The sequence below is a fragment of the Neolamprologus brichardi genome, chromosome 4, assembly GCF_056152115.1.
Source record: "Neolamprologus brichardi isolate AB-2024 chromosome 4, ASM5615211v1, whole genome shotgun sequence".
NCBI lineage: Eukaryota > Metazoa > Chordata > Actinopteri > Cichliformes > Cichlidae > Neolamprologus > Neolamprologus brichardi.
Window position 1 is genome coordinate 4,973,776 of NC_142107.1, and position 25,290 is coordinate 4,999,065.

The 25,290-nt window shown below is 39.5% G+C and overlaps 2 protein-coding genes across 2 annotated transcripts in view; both read right to left on the bottom strand.

The window, feature by feature from the left end:
- Nucleotides 1–3,865: 3,865 nt before the first annotated feature.
- Nucleotides 3,866–10,288, bottom strand: rpusd1 (RNA pseudouridine synthase domain containing 1). Its single transcript, XM_006798029.2, has 6 exons — nt 10,200–10,288; nt 8,784–9,007; nt 8,576–8,699; nt 5,747–5,849; nt 5,490–5,591; nt 3,866–5,280 (listed from the first exon to the last, which is right to left on the bottom strand). The coding sequence occupies exons 2-6, from the start codon at nt 8,969–8,971 to the stop codon at nt 4,862–4,864; spliced, it is 936 nt and encodes a 311-aa protein (XP_006798092.1). The 5' UTR covers nt 8,972–9,007; nt 10,200–10,288; the 3' UTR covers nt 3,866–4,861.
- Nucleotides 10,289–14,351: 4,063 nt separating this feature from the next.
- arhgdig (Rho GDP dissociation inhibitor gamma) overlaps nt 14,352–25,290 on the bottom strand; it is a 32,492-nt gene continuing 21,553 nt past the window's right edge. The window contains exons 4-6 of the mRNA XM_006798030.3: nt 22,100–22,176; nt 18,443–18,506; nt 14,352–17,769 (exon numbers count right to left, since the gene is read on the bottom strand). Of these exons, the coding sequence (XP_006798093.2) occupies nt 17,573–17,769; nt 18,443–18,506; nt 22,100–22,176 (338 nt within the window). The 3' untranslated portion in view covers nt 14,352–17,572. The remainder of the gene's footprint in view (nt 17,770–18,442; nt 18,507–22,099; nt 22,177–25,290) is intronic.

Below are 25,290 nucleotides of genomic sequence, written 5' to 3' on the forward strand. Positions count from 1 at the left end.
AGGATTTCTTTATTTTTTTTTCTCTGAGACATGTTTGAATCTGTAAACTGTCACTCTCAAAAAGATCCAAATGTTTTAAAAGATTTCTCTGGCGAATGTTTGAACGCTACGAACATAAATGCTGCGAATAACGGACTAAAAGTGGTTGTGTCTCACCCCTATTTAAGGATTCTTTAGGATCAAAGGATCAAAGGACAAAGTGGTCATAAGATTCTAAACGTGTCATAGTTGCCATGGCGGCAGTTTAGTTTCCTTTTTGCATTTGAAAATAAACACTGGGCTGATTTTAACACCATTACAAGAAGTGTTGTTAATCATTCTTTTTAAATCATAATCAGGTTACCACAAATTGTTTTTTAATTTAGTAGAACTCAAAATGTTTGTCAGTGGGTAAACAATTCATAATGCACCTTCAAGAACATCAAGTTATTCTTAGTACAGCATACTTGCAATGAATAAGTTGTCCTAACAGTCATCTTAAGTAAACTTTAATCAATTTTTTGGAGGTAACGAGTTTGCATAGTTTTTTGAGTTCTGGGAACTAATTAGATTTTACAGTGCAGTAGTTTGAACATTTATAATAACATTTCTGCACACTGGAACAAACCTGTCTCCTTTTCTAGAACTGTTGCTAACACTTATGAGATGAAAATGAATCTTCCATCGTGAAGATAGAGAGTGACAAATGTTACTTTTCTTTTTTTCTTTATATCTAAACTTTAAAAACAAAAAACTGTTGAAATTACCTGGACTGCCTCAGCCCAGGTGATGTAACATTAGCAGACAGAGGGTTTGATGTTGCAGAATCTTTGGAGCTGTACCATGCTGAACTGAGGAGCCCAGCTTTCGCCAAAAGGAAGAACTAACTGGTGTTATGTGTCAAATTAACTGACATGTTAGCTGGTGGAGTACCCACTGCATTTTATATATATATATATATATATATATATATATATATATATATATATATATATATATATATATATATATATATATATATATATATCATCTCTTTTTTATAATAAATAATCAAAAACTTTATTTAAACTAAGATTTTAAAAATATGTGCAGTGATTGATGTGCTTTCAGGCACATGCTTCAATCACACGTGTTTGTGACACGTACAACTGTTTCACAAACTCTATAAAGCATTCACACTCCAACGGATGCATCAGAAAGCAACTTGGGATTACAATCTTGTCCAAGGATATTTCGCCTGCAGATTGGAGCAGCCAGGGATCAAACCAGAAAACTTTCTGATCAAAAGCTGACTTATGCTAAATCCTGAACGACAGCCACCCCATTTTAGCCAGCCAAGATTAAATGGCGCATTCTTTAATTACAGAGTTAGGGATTGTTACATGGAACTCAAAAGAAATGTTGAACCCATCCAGTGGCGAGTCTAGAAAATCTTTGTTGGGGGGGCCAGGTAGGGGCATAGATTTGGAGAAGGGTGGCAGATGTAATTGGCAGATAATGTTAAAAACAATTCTACCAACCATTAACCATAATTCAATAACCCTATAAACCTAATAACCGAATGCGCTTTTAACTCTTATTAGAATGAGATTTTAACCACTACGGTGCAAAGTTGTTAGATACTGCGTTGATAAAGTACAAGAGATACAATCAGTCAGTGTTTATTCAGCAGTCAAGGACATCAATATTTGCATAGTATTTTTACTGACGTGTAGTGCACATGTGTTTCGGGCAAAAACATTTTTGAATATTAAAATACGAACATTTTTAACATACAATTGCCAAATTAGCCAATGCAAAACCAATGCCTATTAAAAAAAGAAGATAATCTTCTCACAAACTGGTGTTTGATTTTGAAACAGGAAAAAAGTGGGGAAACAAATGAAAAGACTAACATTTGAATGAAACCTGAAAGCACGTAAATACTTTATATGCTGCCTTATGGTAAACTTTGGTAATATTGATGTATGAAGAACAACACTGGCTGATGATGAAATACAGTCAGCTGGCATGGTGACACTGCCAGTATTAACCTGCAGGGCTGGACTGGGACAAAAAATTGGGCATTTTCACTACAGACCGGCCCACCAGGTATTAAAGCCATAAAGCCTTTGAATGAAAACAAACGCTGTTGTGACAGTGATGTACACTGTCTTGTTGGTATATGTATGATTTCTATACATTTTACGTCAGATAAAAACTTTGTTCGTAAGCTTCAGATAATTATTTAATAAAAGCTAGATATTTTAAATGAGAATAAGAAAGAAAAGTATTTCTTTGTGCCCCCCTCTCCCTGTTGATGCCCTACCTGGCCCCCTGGCAACACTTTGCTAGACCCGCCCCTGCACAGTTACCAGCTGTCAGCTACTTAGAAAAGGATCCTGCTGTTATTTGTCTCTCAGAAACAGTTCATAACTTCCCTTCAACTCATTCATGTCACCTAAAAGGTAAACCTGTTTCTCCATCACCTGTTCAGCTCTGATGATTCAGTAAGGACATCTCCTGGTTTCATCCTCATGTTTCCATCTCACCACATATCCAAACCGATATCATGACCAGCAGCTTTTACAGCTGTGGCTCCAGCAAACATCAGCTGATACTACAAATTAATATTAAATACATTCTAACAACAGCTGATCAAGCTTAAACGTGCTGCTGTTGTTTAGCGCGACATTCGCTAGTTTCCTGTTTCTGGCGCAAAGTGGGCGATAAATAAACAAGAGAGAAAAGCCGATCAGGTGATCATTGATCAGTTTCATGATTGAAGTAGCAACAGGGGAGGGAGGGTGAGAATGAGAGAAGAAGAGCCAGCTGTGCAGCGTAAACACACAGAATAACTCCAGCTTTGTGTCTTTTTTCATTCTAGCTAAAGTACGGGACAAACTGCGTCTCTTCTCAGCTCAATACCAAACACATAATATTTTCTCTGAATGAGGGACCATTCCATTTTTTAAGGAGCCGTTGGCAACTCTACTAACTAACCTTATGAATAAAATAAACTTCACTATCAGTAACATCATAGCAACCGAACAGCTGTATAGAAACTCCGTCATGCTAGCTCACGCAGTACGAGTTATTGTAACTGACTGTAAAAAGTCAGCACAACGAAAATAAACTCCACCTAAACTTGGTTTATATCTGACCCAGACAGACTGCAGGTCATAACTTCTTACCTGAAGTTCAGTTCACCTGATAGTCGGACCGGCGGCTGCCTCGGGTCTCTCCTCCTCCTGCCTCCCCTTCCCTCATCCACCTGTTGCCTCTGTGGAAGCTCCGCCATAGCCACCACCAAACAACTGAGTTATTTTTACACATCGGCCAGCATCTGGCCAATCCACCACCTCTCATTGTTCATGCCGTTACAAAATAAAGAAATAAATAAGTCATCAGCCCACCGTGCAAATGTCCGATGGCTAGTCCAGCTATGTTAACTTGTTAATCTTTTGCTGAAAAAATGTTTTCTGCAGTGCTGTCTTTCGTGCTTGGCTCTCCTACCTTTGCTAACATGATGCTCATAGTGCAGAAGCCGGTGCTGCATTCACTTACCCTCGGATATCTGAGCTTCACTGTGAAACCATAATCGTACATTTGATATTTCATTCAATTTTAGTGTTTTAGCTTCGGGGTGGCCAGTCTGGTTGGGGGGGTGGCCTGTGCCCCCCAGGCCACCCCGCTGGACACGCCACTGTTGGGGTGTAAGGGCATTTGTGTCACAACACGGTTTTTCACTGATTGAAATTGTGCTGATTTGCAAATCTAACAATTCAGTCCGCAGTGTTGTTGTTTTTTACACTTCTAGATTTCATCTGTTACACAACTCTTCCATATATTTGATCAGCAGGATCCAAACATGAAGTGAGGGGAAAAAACACATCAGGCATCCAGGTACTTTATTCATTTTATTGGCATGTTCAAACCTTGCTTCTTAATCAAAGTCATAATCCCAAGCTGATCCCAAGTTTTTAATCATATATACTAGTTTAAAATTCAAATGGTGTTTGTGGTACTTGATGGGATTTTAAGGGGGAAAGTCCCCCCAAAATTGTAGAATAATAGTGTGAAAAATAGAATTTTTTCATGCCATTATTAAAAATAGTGGACAGATGAACTTTGTACACCACATCAGTGCTCTGTACACTCACTGGCCACTTTGTTAGATACACCTTGCTAGTACCAGAGTGGGCCCATTTTTGCTTCCAAAGCATTAAAATGCTCAGTTTGCATTTCAGCAGGTCTTTCTGTCCATGTTGTCGTGCCTATGCCATGCATTGGGTTGCTGACATGCGATTGGCTGATCCCATATTTGCATTAATGAGCAGCTGAATGGGTGTACCTAACAAAGTGGCAAGTGAGGGTATTTGTACTGGACTAAAACAGACATAAAGCTGTAAAACTGCCCACAAACATTAAAGTCCTGGGTAGGATGCTGAGCAGTGTTTACAGATACAGTATGTTTCATGTGGGACTTCATGCATGTCAGTGCTTTGTATCATAAATAACCAATCACACGAGTTTAAAAACAGTTTTTTTTCCTGGGAGAAATTAACATCTGCTTTTGTAGTTCAGAAAAAGGCCAATTTCTTATAATGTTGGCACATTAAAATTAAAAAAGCAACAAGGAACTCTTATTAACTTGACCTTGAGCAAGGCACTTGTTTCGCAGCTTGCAGTGGGTATAGTGTGGACATTCCAGTAGTGCAGCATAAACTATGCTCACATGTCTTTTTGTGATTTTAACTTGTGAGAACGTAAAGGAGTTAAACCACCAAGATGCAGCTGAAATGAAACAGATGTGGACACTCAAATAAAATGCATGCTCAACATGCACGAGGAGACAGCGAAACCCATGAAAAGTAATAATGATAATAATAGTAATAATAAATCAATCTCCAGCCCATTCACTCAGCCACTGCTGGCACTGTCTCCTCTGCTCCTCACTCTCCTCCTCGGTGCTCTGCTCCTTGCTTCGTTTTCTCCTCTCATCCTCCTCTTCTTTTCTCACTCTCTCTTGCTCTTCTTTTTTAATCTTCCTGTCCTCCTCCTCCCTGCAGTGTATCAGGGCCTCCACAGTGGCCTCTAGTGTCCTTAATGAGCACTGCGGGAGCCACTTGGGATCAACCGCTGGGACAAAAGGGTCTCCAGCAGTGACGCGCAGTGGCTGAGGTTCGAGGGGAATGTGGAGGAGGTGTGCGTGCAGCATCATGCGGTACGGGGAGTTGTCTGTTCCCGAGCTGTAGGTGAAGTCCCCGACAATAGGGTGGCCTAAAGCGCTGCAGTGGACCCTTAACTGGTGGGTTCGACCTGAGAAGAAAAGGAAAATTGAGCGGCAGCGGGAGGGAGACTTTTTAGGAAGTGTTTGCTTCTTTCTAAATGAATGTTACAGTTAAAAAAACCAAACAAACAAACACACACAAAAAAATCAGGCCTGGCACTGCCATCTTTACATGGAAGCTGGGCTTTCCTCTGCAAGAAGAAAATCTTCATTTGTCCTTTGAAACAAATGCAATTACCAGTGAGAGGCTGCAGCAGCACCTTGGTAACAGGGTCTCCGTCATATAACCCATATTCTAACACTAAGAGCTCAGTCTGGCAAGGCTTGGGGTTCTCACAACCTGACCACAGAAGGAAAGAACACAGAATATAATTCAAACAACTGTTGGAAATTAATGATTTACTTTCAACACGATGTCCAGATGGAATAAATGTCAGAGTCTCTACTCATTGTTGTTCACACTCACAAGACTCAAACCAAGCCAAGTTTAAGTACCTTCTGTTCCCTCAACACACATCATATGTGTTTTTCCCTCCGTGGAGTTCTTGCCGATGGAGAAGTCCACAGTGTGCGTCTCTCCTTCGACCGCCCCACGTATCTGGAAAGCAAAAAGTGTATTTTCACTGACACGTGTCTCAGAGCACCCGCACATCCATCATCTGGTTATTGTTCTTTTCTGTAATCCTTGTTAACCTGCTCTCCTTCCTCTCTCATTCATCCCTCGTGCTGATTGGTCAAAGAACAGAAGGTCAGCTCTCTTTCTCTCTCTCTGCCTGCTCTACCTTAACTCGGCAGTACTTGTCAGGTCCTATTAATCATTAATTGAGCTGGAAATTTTGGTTCTGTTAGTTAAGCTTACTCATAATAGTTTAGGGAAGTAGCCTGAATCTGATGACCCACAATGTGGCCGGTTCATGGCCTTCTTCCTCTTTTGTTTTCTTTTGCCAAGCCTCACATCTACCTTAAAATAAAACTGAAACTTTAGTGATTCATCCACTTTTCAGCAGGCAGTTACAGTTTCCACTTGAGCAGGGCGATATGACCAAAAATATTTATCACGATATACTTTTGAAAATTTGCGATAACGATATAACTGACGATATAATTGACACTAGACAAAATACTTTACAACTCCACAACTTTATTAGTGCACAAAAAACCCCATCAACGTATTTTCACTTAAACAAGGAGATGGTTTTTATGTGCATTAAAGCTATATAAAAATTTAACCGTGCAAATGCAAATCCTTGGTGACAGTTTAACCATAAGGCATTTCCAGTGGAAATTGGCCGACATATCCTCAGCATAACCGTGTATAATATCCACAAAACTTAAAAAGAGGTTATACACACACAATACGGTAATATTATGTAGGGCTGTTCGGGATGATGATATAAAAACGTCTATCGTTTCATTTTACGCTATCGTTTGTTTGCGTGGTGTCGCAAAATAAACCGTTTACAGCAATATTTTTTCATTGTTTTGATGGTCACTGTAGTGACTATACTAATTTCTTGAAGTTTTCTCTTTCTCTTATATTTAATATAACCACACTACGGACGGACAAGTGACTGTGTTTATGCATTGTCATTAGCAACAACGACGGTAAAACCATCGCGTGTCTGCTCATTTAATTTCCACATAAACCTTTCACAATAAAGCTCAAGATCCTGTTGAAACTTTTCAAAATAAACTGAATCAAGTGAAACAGTATGCAGAGTATTTACGGATGAGAAGTAAAAAAGAGCCGTCAGGTGCTAAAAAATAAACCTTAGACTCAAACGTTAGAACAGGCTTTTCCCTGCAGTGTAATAAATACAAAGAAAACAGCGGCCTTTACAACTTATGTCTAAATGTATCGTTAAATGTATCGTTTCATGTATTGGTTAAAACACTCAACTCCAGCTACACAACGCAGCTGGAAACACTTCACGCAAGTCGAGCTGCTCAAGATTCACAGAATTTACAGAAAATGTTCAATTTTTGTGATTTATATCGTTATCGGACGATAGAATTCTTATATCGGGATATGAGATTTTGGTCATATCACACAGCCCTAATGTTATGTTGAAGCACAGTACGTATCACTCCGCGAGGCTTCAGCCTACGATAGCCGTCATGCTCCGACGGTGCGGGTTCGTAGCTTAGCAAAGTCGTACTAAAGCATTTGACAGATTTTCGAGCGCCGTGTACGACATAAAATCATTTCGAGGTCAGTAAACACAACCAGAATTCATACATAAGGCACATGGGATTATAAGGGCCGCTGTCGATTTTCAGAAAAATCAAAGGATTGATTTTAAGTGTACCGTATTTTCCGAAAAACACGGTAATAACGACAGCCCGCTAGCATGCTCTACCAAAAATAGTGCTTTGTTGTGTATCTGACGGACGAAAGCTAAACCAGTTCATCACCACTGAAGTTGCAGCATTTTTACAAACCAGTTCTGGTTCAATCATTTCATTCAACGATCCACTTTTGCCCTTCTCATTATCTGTCGCCGCCATGCTTTTTCCGCCATGTGCGTATGAAAACAAAGGCACTGCGCATGCGCGTTTTACCCATATCCTATCGCGATATTTCATTTTCTTATCGTTGCCCAACATTATACCGGTATTACAGTGAACGGTATGACATGTTAGACATGACATGTAGTTTCCACTATCACTTCAGATAATGATCGCTGGCATCATTTCTTAAGCCTCAGAAAAAAAAAAACTTAACTGTTCTGTTTGATTCCTCTCTTAAATTAGACGCACAGATCAGAGCAGCTGTTAAGCCATTTCTTTCTAATTCTGAACTAGAAAAAGTCATTCATGTTTTTATTACATCCAGATTGGATTACTGCAAAACGCTTATAACACAACTGCAGCTCTTTCAAAATGCAACTGCTAGACCCCTGACAGGCACACAGAAGATCATCTTCTTAAATCGTTGCACTGGCTTCCTGTGAAGTACAGGATCAATTTTAAAATATTCTTCCTCACATATAAGTGCTTACATGAGCTCGTTTTAATTTATCCAGCAGATCTTGTACATTTCTATGTCCCATGCGCCATCTGACTTACTGTATACAGTATATCCTTATCTCTTTTTTACGCTTATTATATTATTTCCTGTTATCATTTTTATTTTACTCTATTTTCATTTATCAAATTCTGAAAGATAAAAAATATTTTATCTTTGTCAGTAATTATGCTATGGATTAAGGGACTCTAACAGCACAAAAAACCAACCAACCAAACAAACAAAAAACCGCTCATTAAATTCATTAAAGTGTCAGAACACAATTGCATGTGTTTCACTGTATTTGCGGCCCATACCAGAGCGAGGTAGAATTTGGTCACGGTGCGGTCCTTGAAGCAGCGGTAAGCCCGGCCAGCGGCAGCTTTATTCAGGGCAACACAAAGAGCTCCACTTGTGGAGAAATCCAACTGATGACAGAACCTTGTGAGAGACGAGGAAAACAATAAGACTACTCCTGCTACCAAGAACATCTGACAAGTGGAGTGGAAGTAAAGGCATTCTGACCGAAATCCATAGTAGGTGCGTGGGTCAGCCAGCTGAGGGAAGCGGTGGCGAAGCTGTGCCTGTACGGTGTTCTTCTCGTACCACATCTTGCTGTCGATGCGGATGTCCCAGTGTTTGTCCACCACGATGTAGTCATCACTGTGATACAGTACACGCAGGCTCTCCAGGCTAGCGGGCTCCGTGCTCATCGTGTGCAGTGATTAACTGGCACAAGCGTTGCAGGCCTGCAGTGACAAAGTTGCTGTCGTGACACATTTCACTGAGGGTTTATTTGAAGTACAGTACTAAAGACTTTCCTCTCACCAGTATAAAAAAAACCTCATAGCTGCCACTTATATTAATTCAACAGTCAATAAATTATAGAGCATAAAACTGGATTAGTATAAACTAGCAGGCAGTGGTAAGAAACCTTGCATGTCATACAGCACTTTATCTTGACATGCATGTTTTTGGACTGTGGAAGGAAGCTTGAGGACCTGATGGAAACTCAGTCCAGGTACCTCTAGAGCTGGTCAAGCATACAAACTCCATGCAGAACAGCCCTGCAGGAGTTAAACCAGAAACCTTGCTCTGATGCAACAGGGCTCATCAACCTACTACCATGCTCGTGTCTGTGTCAAGGTACAATCTCTCAAGGCACCCTATGTTTGAACTCCTTATGTGCAAAATTACGGTGTTTTACTATTACACTGTTTGAAGAGTCCTCCACGATCCTTTAAAAACCAGCAGGTGCCTGTCTCTCTGGGAAACTGGGCAAATGTGACAGTTCTCATGACTGAATCAAGCTTCTGCCTTCACCTCTGTCAGCGCTCTCCCATAAGAAATACACACAGACCTGACATGTACAGTTTTCCAGGTTTAGATCTGAAATTCATCTGAAAAGAAACAGCTCAATTTTGACCCGTAATAGCCTCGTTGTACAACAATATTTTTGTGATTCAACTTTCATTTTGCGTATTTTGTGTAACTTTCGGAAAAGGCATCGAATTTCAGGGTAAAACAATAACATTCATGTTTAATTATTTATTTTTACTGCTATCAAATTAAAAGAAAAAAAAAAGGATCAGATTTGACCCAGAATGGAGGAGTTAAAAGGATAGTATCAAAAAAGCGACAGCCTCCAGAGGTCTCACCCGCAGTGCGCCAAACCATCTTTATGGCTGTGAGGAGAACAGACCGGTGGCCGTAGCCTGTCTTATATTCGAGGACGTTTCCTTGGCCATTAGAGCATCCCATCCACCTGCGCGTGTGGCAGTAAATCATGCGCCCACTAGTTAGCACCGCTGATTTGCTAACTAGTGGTTTGCTATTAGCATAAGACAACTAACCTGTGTTGTATGATAAAATATGTTTTCTGAATAAGAAAGCCCGGTTATATGGCTTTCTTATGATAGTTAATGTAACCGGAAAACTTACCGTTAATAAGGACCCAAAAAGTGATAAATGTTTTCAACAGATGTAAACATAGCCGCTTGTGACGCACTGCACTGCGCATGCGCTTCATCTTCTTCGTGCGTGTTTTGGGTCATCAGACTAGCTTAAAAGGTGCACAGCGCCACCACCCGTGTATGACGGTGTTTATTTCACCATACATGAACGATTTACGTTTACAAACATTTTATGATTCACCTCGTTGCTGGTTTACTTTGTTCAAGGATTAAAAGTCTCCAGTATTGTGCAATAGTCTCAAACCACCCCGTATTTCTTCATATTTTGCTTGGAAAATTTGAAATAGGAGATCTTTTAAAACATACAGAGAAATACAGTATATAAGATATCACTTTATACAATTGTAACAAGCGTGAAACTCCATATTTGATAATACCACCATTATTCTTCAACACAGGTTTAACTGTCTTAGGCAGGGTTCTTGTAATTTCTTTAAGTAGTCTTCAGGAATAGTTCTCCAGGCTTCTTGAAGGACATTCAAAGCTCTTCTTTGGATGTTTTTGCCTTTTGTTCTGTTCTCTATCAAGATGATCACACAATCCTTCAATAATGTTGAAGTCCGGGCTCTGGGGAGGAAAATCCATGACTGATAGTGTCTGACTGTGTGTTTTTTCTATCCAGGTATGCCTTTACCGCACAGTATGTGTGTTTGCGATCATTGTCATGCTGAAAGATGAAGCTGTTGCCAATCAGACGCTTTCCAGGTGGATGCGTGGTGGATCAATATCTGACCTTACGTTTCTGTGTTCATAATTTCAACAAGATCCTGTAGATACTGCCTGTTGTTACTCTCTCCTGACCTACACATTGAACCAAAGATTTCTAGTTTGGATTCATCACTCCTTCAGACCTGTTGTCTTTCAGTCCAGTTCTAGTGTGCTGGGTTTTTACCTCAGACTTTTTTCCCTGTTTCCCTTCTTTAAAAGTGGCTTCTTTATAGCCACCCTTCTAATAGAGACCATTTATGGTGAGGCTTCAGTGAACAGTAGATGGCTCAAGTGAACAGACAGATTTCTCAGGTCATGAATCAGGTCTGAATGTCTTTCTATTTCCTAAGAACATGACTTTCAAATACAGTTCAGCTGGCGCAGATATTTTTTAGAAGCCCGCTGTTGCTTTTCTCATCCATCACTTGTCCACTTTTCTCAAATTTATCAAGGATCCACTGCACATATGGCCAGGATATGTCAAGTTTTCAGCTAACAGCTCTTTGTGAATCAGCTTTTTGGGGCAAAAATAATATTTTATTCCTGTCAAATTGTGTTATCGTTGGTATTTTTCTAAGAATCAAATACAGAGGTGGGAACAAATTATGTGTTGTGCACGAACATTTTTCTTGTAAAACAAAGGGGGCCCTAGCAAAAGAAGTTTTGGAACCACTGCCTTAATAAATGATAAGAAAGTCTGGCTCCTTGGAAGTAAAATAAATTATAAAGAAATCAGGAATAGCTCAAGACGTCTGCACAAAGAGTAGAGAGAATGAATGGGAAATACTTGTCCTTCATCAGAGGATTTAAAGATGTGGTATTTTAGATAAAGCATCTATATTATTTATAGGCACGCTATCGGTTCACCTGTGATTTTATTGCCAAGCCAAGCGAAGAGAGTGAGGAAGAAGCTTCCTGATGTTTAGTTTTTGACAACTTTGAACAGTTACAAATCAAACAGCTTGTCATCTGGACTGGAGTGAGTGCATTATGTTTATTGCATTTGTCTCATTTTATTATTTATTTATTGCCCTGTGGTACCGTTTCAGGTCAGTCCGCAGTTACTGTGATGTTCATAATCCCTCACCTTCACCTCGGGACTTTAATCTGACGGGTCCATGTGACAATCCAGTATTGTGAGCGTGTGGTAGCTGAGGTAATGAAATGCCACGTTTTGTTTATGTGCTTTGTTCAAGTCTGCCCCGGCACATCCAGGGGCATCGGAGGGCACCTGAGCAAGGACGTGCGAGATGACGAAGACAAAGGGCTCAGATTCAGAGATGGGGTGAAGAAAAAAGTACAGAGATGTCAAATGAATTTTGAAGCGAAAACGTTTCTCCATCTTGTCACGCTTTGACCTCCTCATAGGTCCAAAGCTAATATAGTAAGTGAAGACTCTTTGGAACATTACGTGCTGAAACACATTGGTTGAATAAAGCACAGGCTCTTCCAGAGAGTAATCCCTGAACGCAGACAGGTAATAATGTGGTTGAGCTAAGAGGATGAAGACTTATTATATAATTGGTGTGTGTGTTGAGTCAAATGCTGGAGAATTGGATTCAGTCGTGCTGCTGTGATGCTGTTTTTCTGGTTATTGTTTCATAACATGTCATAGCAAATCATGCACTCCGATAAGAAGGCACACATGCTCACACACAGATGCACGTGGCACTAACACAAACGCTTCAGTCAGATGAGAGAGGATGAGCTGGCAGACACTGTGCAGGAGGCAAGCATCAATACTTATATTGTAAGAGGAAGTTTTTCAGCATCCTTACTGTGGATTGTGTGAAAAAAGATATCTAAAGATTCCTTGTTGCTCTGGATTTGCTTGATTTCTAACCAGATTTCTCTATCTTGGATGTATTTTTTCTTTTTAGCACTGTTTTGATCTTTTCTGCACCACTTTGAGTTTGGTGCAAAAGTCTTTGCCGACCATAATACGAGCATTTTTCCAGGTCTTTTCTCAAACTGTTGTGTTTTTTTTTTTGCTCAGAGACGTGACAAGGCAGGCTGTGTAGATACCGTTTATTTTATATCATTTGGATAAAGCGTGAAGGACACAGCTTATATAAGCGGTATTCATTTTTTACCAACTCTGAAAGGTGTAATTTTTCTGACCTTGCTTTTATTTCTGTAAGATTACTTTCTGAGACTGCCGTGAGAATTTTAAGCCGCCTCTCCACCATGCATAATAAGTCATTTTTGCAGGCTCGCTGTGATGAGCCTATAATTACGTCGGACTGGGGTCTCCTTTTGCTGCTGGCTCTGCTGCTGCTGGCGCTGGTCTACTCCTTCCTTTACCTGCCTGCCTCCGCCCAGCGAGCCCTGCTAGAGCAGGCCCTCAGCAGCAACAACACCACCACCGCCGTGACTGACTGATTCAGGGATGAACCGTGACAGAAGCTTCACGAATGGATAAGCAGACAAGCGAGGCCATCTTACATATGTAAATAGTGTGGACTGTACTGCTTGTCATTTTGCCCAACAAAAATCAAGAAGCTGTAAAGTGTCAGTAAGGAAACAGAGACATGGATACTTGAAGATGGATTTAAAGTGCGTTTATACTTGGAGGGGTTTGTAATGAGCCATTTAGCGCCTCTGTGTTTCAGAGAAGAAAAAAATTATGTAGCTGTGTTGAAGCACTGTACTTTCTGGAGGTCCTACTGGCCATGTTGTTCCCTCTATGTATATTAAAAATGGTATCAGGCATGTGTTCCTGTCCTTCTTTTTTTTCCTCTTTAAACTTTGCCATGTGTTTTCAAGATCAAATCAATATAATGCACTAAATCTGCACAAAAAAGGCTGTTTTGTTCTAATTTCCCAACCCTGTTACAGTCCTGTGAAAATGAGTTTCACACCCTTAATGTTTTTGTATAAATTAAGGAGTAAGTAAGAGCCAGGTGCTGCTAATAACATGCACTTGATTCCCAGATCATCAGGAAGTGTGAGAAACTCTGAACGGAGAAGCTTTGGCAGTTTGCTGGTCTGGACCATTGACAATTCCACAATCTTCCAAAGAGTGTCCCAGCAAATTCCTCCCAAGGTCAGACTGTGAAATGTTCGAGGAACCTGCAAAAAATCCAACAGCTATATCTCTGCCGGCCACAGTTAGCATATAAAAGTTCATGACAGTATAATTAGATAAAGAATGTGTGGCGTGTTTGGAAGTGTTGCCAGGAGAAAGCTCCTCTAAAATCAACATTTTAGCTTGGCTTATGTTTGCAAAGTTACATGTGAACAAACCACAATACTTCTGGAACAATGTCCTTTAGGCAAACGACACTAAAGTGAAGATGTTTGGCCATAAAGAACAGCACCATGTTTGGAAAAAATCAACACGATCGCATAGAGTCCTGTGAAAATACATGAGCAGAGCAAAGCACACTTGGGTTTAAGACAAACGAAAAGCTCGGTTTGAATTACCTTTATTAAAAGATACAGGATACTAGATTTGACACCAATATTTAAAGATGCAGCACTTGATTGTTACAGGCTGAGGCATCAGATCCAGAAAACGTTTTTTTTTTTTTCTTCCTTTCTGCTATCCGTGCCTTACAAATGGTTCCCGTAAATACTGTATCCGCAGTATACGACCACTACTGACATCTGGATATCGCATCGCTAATATTTTTTTTCTTTTAATCACATTAAATCCTTAAAAAAAGAAAGAGAGAATCTTGCTAAACCATGCAACACCCAACAAGCCAACATTTACAGTTAGTCTTAGACCACGATGATTCACTCAAATGGTACTTCAGAGTTCAATATGTTCAGCTACAATGAAAATATCATATCCAAAGACTTGACACAATAATGATATTACGTATTTTTTAAGGGACACCAGTTTATCCCTTGATTTACTGCTCTCACATTCAAGCTCGAAAGCTGAATATTATTCACATCTTACGTCCTTGGTATAAGAGAGAGGTTTAGAAAGGTTTAATTTAGTTCATAAGCGTATCAAATCCTTAAGGACTTACATGCATCTCTTTCTACAATATACACAGTTCAGTTCCAGTCGTTCATTGGTCTGCTCCTTCAAATAAAACATGCCACAAAGTCTCGCGAGAACTGGCGCTTCGATAGCAAACACAAAAGTTAAAACACAGCATGTGTATGAAAAACGAAGGCAAAAAGGTCGGGCCTTTTTAGTTGGAGCGTAATCTGGGTTTAGGAGAGATGACGCACCATTATGAGGGGAAGAGAGAATATGTGAAAAGTTATAATCAATAACAGAAAACAGAAAAAAAAAACATATGAGAAAACAGAAAACTGAGATGTTAAGAAAGACAGCAAACACAGTGTCAGTGAATCTAAATGATCTAAATGCACCTAATTAAAATGTATCCTATTTTGCTGCCACAGTCTCTCACTCCAAGTAATGCCCTGTGGGTTTCTAAGTGTATGATGCCAGTTCAGAGGCACAATTACGTTTGCTATATTTTGGGAGCAGGTACGGTTGTGACGCCTGTTGTTTCAGTATCTTTAAAATGACGAAATTTTGGACCTACAGTTCCTAAACTTTGATACAAAGTACCCACATTTGTTCACGACAAATAGCGCCAATTTACATTTGTGCAAGATTATTACAGATGTTTAAGGGTGATGCTAAATATGTGCTGTTCCTACTTTCTTTTCTCCTACTCCCAACTGGTCCTGGTGGATGGAAGAAGTTCTTCCTCCCCACCATAGCCAACTGTTCAAAGATCTATATTTGTGAGTGTTTGATGTTATATTTTACTGAGCTATCACTGGGAACATTTTTCAGCTAAATGAGAAAAAACTGAGCACATTGTCACATGTGCTAATTCTGCTCCAGTCTCTACAGGCTAATCTGCCATAAGCTAACCTTTAAAGGTATTTAATTATTAATTTAATAATGATTTGAAACTGAATTGTCCCTTTTTAACTTTGTTGGCTGCATTTAAAAAACATTTGCAGGCACACCACAGGCGATCTGTCTTTCAGTTCCCCAGGCTTTTTCTTTAAAATGATTAAAAACCAACAGTGTTCTTTTTTTAAAAGATGTAATGGATTGATTATGCTATTTTCTAACCCACCCTATCCCTGGTAGCAATTACAAGTAACATTAGACTTATAAATAGTATTTATCTGTTAAAATCTCTAATTTTATCTCTAATCGTATGTGCACTAAAAAATTGTGTTGGTCCCAAAAAATTAAAAAATTGAAACTTGAAAGAAAGAAAGAAAGAATGTTACTACCTAAAAATCTCTTATCCTTAAAGCGTACAATGTTAAACACCGAACACCGAAATTTCTCATCCGTGGGATAATAAAGGTTTATTCTATTCTATTAAATCAGGGCTGGACAGGGTAAACAATGATCTTGTCCCTCACTGGTATATAACACTGTTATAACCCACATGTTATAAGCACACCTATTCTCTCCCACCCAGTGACACCCAGACATCAGCTGCTGTATTACTTAGAAACAGATGAAAACTCTAAACTGGTTCTGAGTTGTTTATATTTCTGCAGTTGCTTCTCAACCATTTGCAGCAGAAATGTGAGATACGATCTTGAAGTGTAAGTCACCCTAATTTTAAGGAGGAAAGTGTACCACAGGTGCACTTTGTGATTTTGAGTTTTTTTCAGCTAATCTGGTGCTTAATTGCCTCGATGAGCTGTCCCTGCTGCCGAGTTCACTCTGTGAATGGACCAAACAACGTTTTCTATCACCGGCATGTGCCTGCCCCTCTCATCTTTACTTTTGTCTGTATCTCTGCTTTTTAAACCTGAAATGCTCTGATGTGTGAATTCAAAATCCCTCCTGCTGGTTCTGCAGGAGGTTTCTTCCTGTTAAAAGTGAGTTTCTTCTTCCCCACTGTGGCCAAGTGCTTGCTCATAGGGGTTGTTTGATTGGTGCGATTTCCTTTCTAATATTGTAGCGTCTTTACCTTACACTATAAAGCACTTAGAGGCGACTGTTGTTGTGATGTTGCTATAAAAAAACCCTGTTCTAACGTGTGCTGCAAGCTGTTCAGGACATCTTGTCCCAGTTAACTCTATAAGGATAAAATAAAAAAAGAATAAATCCACCTTACTTACTGGACACAACAGCAGTCTCTGGAGTTTGTTTCCCTTCAGCTATAAAAACAATTTTGCCATGTTTATATTTTATTGGATTTGTGCCTTGAACGGATTAAACACCCTTTCATTACTTGCCTACATGCGCCATGAGGAAGGAACTGAAAGCAAGCGGAAAGGGAGATTTCAGCATGTGGTTAACTCTGAACAATAGCAGAGAAAGAGGGCATTGTCTTTTCTAAAAGTCTCAGTCACTCGTGGTTTTCTGGAGGCCTGCATGTAGTGCACTAAACGGAAAAGGAGGGAAAAGGTGGAAGAGAAGAGTTAGAAAACTTCTTGTTTTGGCCACTGCAAGGTAGCTCTCATGAAATGAAGATGACAGAGACAAGAGGGGATGAAGAATAGACGTGAAAGAAGGAAAGAGAGCAGAATTATTACTCTCTCTCTCTAACACACACACACTCTCTCTCTCACACACACTCTCTCTCTCTCTCTCTCTCTCTCTCTCTCTCTCTCTCTCACACACACACACACACACACACACACACACACACACGCACACACACACACACTCCCAATCGATTAATTCCAGTCCTTGCTGATATTGAGGTTCCACTCCCAGGATAAGTAGACGTTCTTGTCATCATCAGTGAAGCAGGACTTGATCTGATACTGGCCACGGGACATCGCGCCTTTAGCTGCCTCATCGATCGGGCAAAGAAACTCCTGCTCCTCTGCGCGTGGGCCGTAACTTCCTACCATGTACACCGCCTTGTTCACTGTGAAGAGACGCAAACAGAGCATGTAGCTCTCTAACAACCTTTTCTCTGAGTCTAACAATCTATCTGTGCATTCACTGCAAACATTTCAAAGGTGCCATTTTCACCCTTCTGTACTTTTATTTTTGTACAAAATGTATGTGACATACAATATTTTGTTCATAAAAAATAGAAACACAAGTCCATTTCACTGACTGATGTTCAGTGTCTTTGTTGATGGATGTTTAGTTGCATTCAAACACAATATGTGGACAATATGCAGAAGCTGCTCAGCCATGAAGCTCCCTGCACAAGGTTTTTGTGCTGATGTTAATGCCCGTGGAGGTTTGGATCTCTGCAGTCGTCAGCGTGTTGGTTACCCCCATCGTTAACTCTTCATAGTCTGACACTTTGTGGCTGAGTTGCTATGGTTACTTAATGGTTCCACTTTGCAATAATACCACTTTAGATGATCGTCACATATTTAGGATAGAATTTAATGAACTGACTTGGTGCACCATGCTCGAATTAAGCGAGCTCTTTAGAATGACCCATTTTTCAGAAATGTTTGTAGAGGCAGACTGCATGGCTCGATGCTTGATTTTACACACCTGTGGCAATAGGATCCACCTCTTAACTTGGATTCAAAGGTTAAGACGTGTGTTCCAGCACTTTTTTTCATGACTGAACTTACTTCTCACTCCTTTTCTGTAGGTCACTTGACGGTACTTCAGGCCAGAAACGATTTCTCTGTTCACCTGCAGACACACATAGTTTCATTAATTAGTGATTTCCTCTTTCCAGGCTGCCCCCACCCCCCAAAAAAGAAATCAGTTCACACTGACTCAGTGAGCAAAAGGTAAGTGAGAGTGTCTAATTCACATAATGCATAATGCAGCATAAACCGATGTAAAAAAGAAATCTCCACACAACATTAAGGATATCTTTGCTACATTAATGGAAACCCATTTTTATGTACAAAAGGAAAATTAAGTAATTAAAGAAAAAATACCAGACACTTAAACAAAATGTACATAACTGAGATTTGTAATCTTATGTGGACTAATTTAGTCCAGATCTTCTAACATGGGACACAAACAGAGATACTACAATTGCTCATCACTCACTATGCAAAGTGCCTTAAAACACAATTACCTTTTATTCAGATGAGACCACAGCTGGAAAAAACAGCTTCGTGTAATATGTAGCAGCATCCTTCCTCAGTTAATACATCCATCATTACAGTACTTCTGCTATTGGAGATTTACTGCTATCCAGCATCCTTTTGGCAAATTAAATCAATTTTTTCATAAGTAGCCCATAAGTAGTTTTTTTAAGCAGATTTGTGTTGATTAGCTTGTATTTTATCCATTTCACAAAATGGGTTATAAGTTTCACTTTATTCGTTACATTTTAATGAGGTGAGAAAAAAATACTAGTCTCAAGGAAAAAAGAGAGAAATTCTGGGATTGTCATTATTTCTACACATACCCTTACACACACATCAGGTCTGTGGGACCTTAAACATTCAATCAATGAAGTAAACCATTGTTAAATATAACAGCAAACTGCAGTGATAATCTTTGCCCAGCAGGTGTCCTCGCAGCACAGCTGAGCTGCTCATTCCCTGAGCTGTTTGGCTATTCTACCCACCTCTACCTTTTCCTTCAGGGCAAGGTCTCTTGGGTCCTTCCTCAAGCCCAGTACTTCCACACATTCACACTTAGACACACACTGACCTATTTTCTAGGCTAACTTACTCTTTGCTTTTCAATAAAGATCCAGGTGATAGGGTGACTCGCTCCTGGTGATTCATTCAAATTACTTCTGTATCATAACAGCAATGTTTAGCTTTCATCTCCAGGTCAATAGTATTTCTCGCACTCTCAGACAATGAGACCTACGCAGGGTTATAGATGAGCTGGCTCCTGGTTGTCTTACAATCAGCTCCACCGAATTTCAAAAATGCGATAAACTACTATCCCTACTGACTCAAGGGAAGTTCCTACATGCAGCTAAACTACAACTGAGTTCTGACCTTTTCTTATTTCTGTGGCAAATAATTAATGAAGTTACCCTCTGGGGAATTCACTTGGTTTCAAACACATTTTCATCACCTCAGGTGTTTATTGTGAATGTGACAGCTAAACGTTGAGGGGTTTATTTGTAACAGAGAAAAGAAGGAAGAGATTAGAGGTGTGAGGAAGTGTGGATGGCAGAGCATGAAGTGAAAAAGAAGAGAACAGGGAAGTGAGGCAAGAGAAAGGCAGGAAAGGATGATGATGCTGGGAAGAGGAGAGGAGAGTGTGGAGGCTGGGCGGGGTAGCATTTGAATGATTAAAGGAACATTATTAAAAGAGACAGAGGAAAGAGGAATTGAATTAAATCACTGCTATCATCAGGCTTATTAATATAACAAATAAACTAGGAGGAATTTGGGCTGTTACTGGTGTCATAATGAGCAAACATAACTAACTGGATATTTACTTTTTTCTTTACATTTACATATAGAAAAAAAGCTCTGCATGCACTTGGCAATACGGAAACACATTCAAATAAAAATTTAATGTTCATTTGCAGCATTTATAGCAACGTTATCCAAACCTTTCAGGGAAATTTACAACATCAACACAATCATTAAAGTCACTTTCACACATGCACCACAACTCCGAACTTAGCCTGCCGGCTATCTAGCACAAAGCCTGTGTGAAGGCGCCAGTGGGAGAATATTTTGGTTATGTGTGCTGCCTCCACTAAACCACACAGAGGACTTCCAGTAGTACAAAAGCTACTGAAGTGGACATTTTCCCACAGTGTGAGAAGTGACAGCTGTGGAAAATGACCCTACCTGTTTCTGTCTCCTTATAATTTTACAGTACGAGATGTAGTCAGTTGTGCACGATATCCTTTGAACACAGTGTTCTCACTGTATCCTGTACTGTGGCTGACAGATACCTTGTCCCTTTGCAAAGACAAAGTATAAATCAAAAAGAGAACCCCCCCCCCCAAAAAAAAAAAAAAAAAAAAAATCAGGAAAAGATTGTTGAGGGCTGATTCCTGTGTAACCTTTACCCCTGTCTGGACTGATTTCTGCCAGGTTGTAGTGAAAGACAGTCTGAATTTGTGGTGAGATTCGAGTGTGAAACTGATATGTACAGGACATATACAGAACCAAAATGTCGTTTCTTCCTGACCCATGGTATGCAAATAAAACAAATAAATATAATATAAAGTAAAAATAAAAGACAGGGCTATAGGATTATGAGATAGAAATATAGAAAAATATGAGTGGTATTGCAGTTTTTATGTACAATATATATATATATATATATATATATATATATATTTTTTTTTTTTTTTTTTTTTTTTTTTAAAGACTCACAATATGTATTGATAGTTTTTGTGCATTAGAGTATAACTGAGGAGAGGTCACTATGAGACTGATGCATGTCTTCAAATGTGGTTACATATGAAAATGGAGCTGTTAGTGTCATATATGTCTGGGTAAACCATAATGGGCTTCCACAAAGAGGAACATTCAGCTAATGCAGTTAGAAGAGAAAATAGTTCAAGAGAGATAAAAGCCCAGAAAAAAACATGAAACTGGAAGAGTTTGTTGAAGTGGAAAATCCCCCGAAAGCATTAAATGTGTAGCAGAGTGCAGTGACAGAAAGGAAGCTAATGAAAGGGCTCCGGAGAAAAAGAAACTGACAAATCTTCCCTGAGAAATTATTGCGTGTATCCTTCCTTTGAGCCTCAGTGTGTCAGAGTGGATCACAACCTTGAGTGTGCTCCTCCAATGGCTCCACATAAGTGACCTCTAATCCACCGCCAGCAAAGAATCAAAATGGACAGACTCTTGCAATGAGCTGTCTGTAAACAGTATAAAAACGTCTTGCCTTTTGGTGCAAACTGCCATATTCTGCAGTTCTGCCCTTGGCCTCTCAGTGTTCACGTAACGAAGACAGCTGATAACGTGAAAACTCCCACCGAGTCTTATTTCCACAGCATTAAAAGGGTTTCATCTCCAGCATGAAGCTTTACAAGCACTATAAAATTAAGCAGCACTGAAAAAGCCCATTAAAAAAAGATAATGGTCTGCTTTGATTTTGGTGGTTTGATTTTATAGCACGTGGTGGCTTACTCAGCACTGTGTCTCCCTTTCCACCTCTTAATCACTTCCAGTAGATACCTTCCCATCTGTTTGTTTCCATCCCTCACACACACACACACACACACACACACACACACACACACACACACACACACACACACACACACACACAGAGTAACCCACACTAAGGCTCGCCATCCTTAATATATCCTGTGTGACTGTATCTTTCCTACTTACCTTGAAGTGTATCTTTAGTCTGTATTTCACTCCCTCCTGTAAGGAGAAGCTCTTCTCCTTCAGAGCGATCAGGTCTCCTGCACAATCAACAACAAAGAAACAATAAAACATCCCTAATGACATGTATGACATCACTCACTCCACATGTAAAATGACTCGAAGGGTCACCCTCTTGTTGCTTCTTACATATCCATAAATGTAGCTTACTGACTTACACAGCAACCGGAGAATTGCACCATAATATGACCACCATGATATAATTGTTTAAAGAGGAATGCCAGTGAATTCCCAGTATTGTCTTCTCATGTTTTCTGCTGAATCGGAAGGAGTAAATTTAAAAAGAAAATGTGCTTAAAGTTATAGAGCGTAACATTTTCCCCTTGAGATGTTAATAGATTGCAGATTGTCCCTCCCAATTAAAGCACATAATCCTAGCTATGGTAGCTGATGTAGGACAAACATGTTTTTGGCAGCCAAAACCAAAAAGATGTGCCCCATCACGGACACAGCCGGTTAGAGTGTTTTGCTACTTTTTTACATGCTATATTTCAACAAATTTTAATAATATTGTATCAACAATAAATCATGGAATAAAAAACACATATATAATCCATTAATGATTTTGCAGTATTTAACACTATAACCCCAGAGTCACCATAAAATCTCTGAGTGTATTTAGCAAAGCTAAGTTTTGCCACTATCTGTGAAAGGCTGTCAGTCCACCGTTTACCTCAGCTATCAGTGCTGGAAGCGTCTATGTCTGTTTATTTGGGAGGATGCTGTAAAAGTTTGTGAAAGAAGTCAAAGAGTCAGCGCAGCTCACTTCTGACAAATGACAATAATATTGAGGTGAGTTGTTGAGAACTTTTCTGTCAGCAGGTGCTGCTGTTTTGCCATAGTTAGCCAAACCAAGCTAACTTTTAGTTATAAAGCGCTTTAGAATAGTACTTAACATTATACATTATACAATACAAAAACAACTCCCAGTCAAACACTGTGGCCAATCAAAACAAGTGGATTTTAAGAAGTGACTTAAAACAATTAGCCTCTGTTAGCGTATGTTAGCCTCTGTTAGCATCTGTTATCTGCTGTTAGCTGGTATTAATAAAACGTTTTTTGAAGTCGATATAACTTTGTTAGACTCTGATGCTTAGTGAATAAACTATTATAGGATGTGAGAATATAATCAAGGAGAAAGTGCGATTTTAAGGACGCTCTATCCAAATATTATCAGGCATATTGTTAGCTTACTGTATAACTGGCTAGTATTGTAATAATAATAATAATAATAATACATTTTATTTAGAGGCCCCTTTCAGACCCTCAAGGTCACCTTGCAGTAACACGTAAACATACCATAAAAACATAAGAAAAATGTATATATAGCAAACATGGTAGATAAAATTTAGACATAAACAGTCATAAAAGTATAAAAGCAAATATAAAAACTGAGCAAGGTAAAAATGGCTTAAGAGAGATCAGGTGTATGCAATTCTAAACAGATGGGTTTTGAGTAGTGAATTAAAAGTGGTGAGACAGTGTTTGGTCCGGAGATCTAGCGGGAGTGCATTCCAAAGTCTCGGGGCAGAACAACTAAAGGCTCTCAGTCCAATGGTAGTCAGGCGAGCAGGTGGAACAGACAGAAGGGAAGCTGAAGAAGAGCGGAGTGTACGAAGGGGCAAGTATGTATGGAGAAGATTGGATAGATATGGAGGAGCAAGGTTATGAAGTGTTTTGAAAGTGAGAAGCAGGATCTTGAAATTGACACGGAGGTGAATTGGGAGCCAATGGAGCTGTTTAAGAACAGGTGTTATATGTTCAGTGGATCTAGTTCTGGAAATAATACGAGCAGCTGTATTTTGAACTAACTGCAATTTATGGAGGGATTTATGAGGTAAACCATAGAGAAGAGAATTACAGTAATCCAGACGAGATGTGACAAGAGCATTGACAAGTATGGCGGTACTGTGTGGTGTGAGTGAGGGACGAAGACTGTTAATATTACGGAGATTGTATAACCTGTCAGTTGCAGGTTGACTGGAGGGAACATGGCACTTTCCATAAAATAACCTATGAAAACGCATCAATTTCTTGGAAGATGACTAATTTATGTACTTTTTTTTTTAAATTATGAAATAACCTGAAAAAAATTGCTGACTGTACCTTTAAAGGAACTCTGACATACTGGTTATTTATTGTTACTGGGTAAAACCAGTATGGTTTCTTTGTATAGTAAAAGTGTCTCAGTTGTGTGGTGTGGTTGAATGAGTTCATACTGCAGTGGTGGCAAAGCATCCTGGCCCATTGAAAAAGCACAGAGCAATCAGAAATGCATCCACTGCCTAATCACTTTATATGTCAATTTAAACCAAACCATCAGTCCTGAGTGCTTCCTAATGGACAAAGAGAAACAAAAGAGGAAGCAAAGGAGGAGGAGATGAAGGAGAGATAGAAGAATGGGGCAAATAAAAAAAACAGATAGCAGTGATATGATGCGAGGAAGAAGTGAGGCAGTCAGAGAATAAAAGCAAGACATCTTAAAAATCCACGTAGATGTAGTACATTTAAATTCGCAATAAATAAATATAAACTCCTAACTGTTCCTACAGTATGTGGTTATGTCTTAATTTTGACAATCTGCACACCCCCTTGTGGTTTGGGAGCTTCTTGTTGCTGCAAGATAAAGTCATCAGATAAAAACCAAACATGCCATTTACCTCAGTAGCTTCTCCATCTCTATTTCTGTCTCATTTCTTTGGACTCATCTCCCTCTCTGAACTGCAGCCTGTAACCCCCCCTCTCATATAACCTCCTTTCTACCTTCCTGTGCACCTCCTTCCTCTCCCTACTCTCGTCTCAGGAGACAGAGAGAAGAGAAAAGAAGCTGGCCACCCTTGGGAGCGTCTGACTGAGAAAATAGGTCAATTTGGAAAGCTGTCTACCTGTTCTCACCCCCTTCTCTCTTGCAAAAAAAACACAAGCAGGTATGAACACCAGCAAGTATGCATGCAAGGTTACACACACACAGACACACACAGACAAATACACCCAATGATTGCATAGGCTTTCAGCCTAAACCTTACACTTTGCACATATTGGACCAATGGCGATCACTACTTGTTATTTTTTATGCCACAAAATCACAAATCTGTCATTTTGTCATTATTTAATAATAATAATACATGGATATT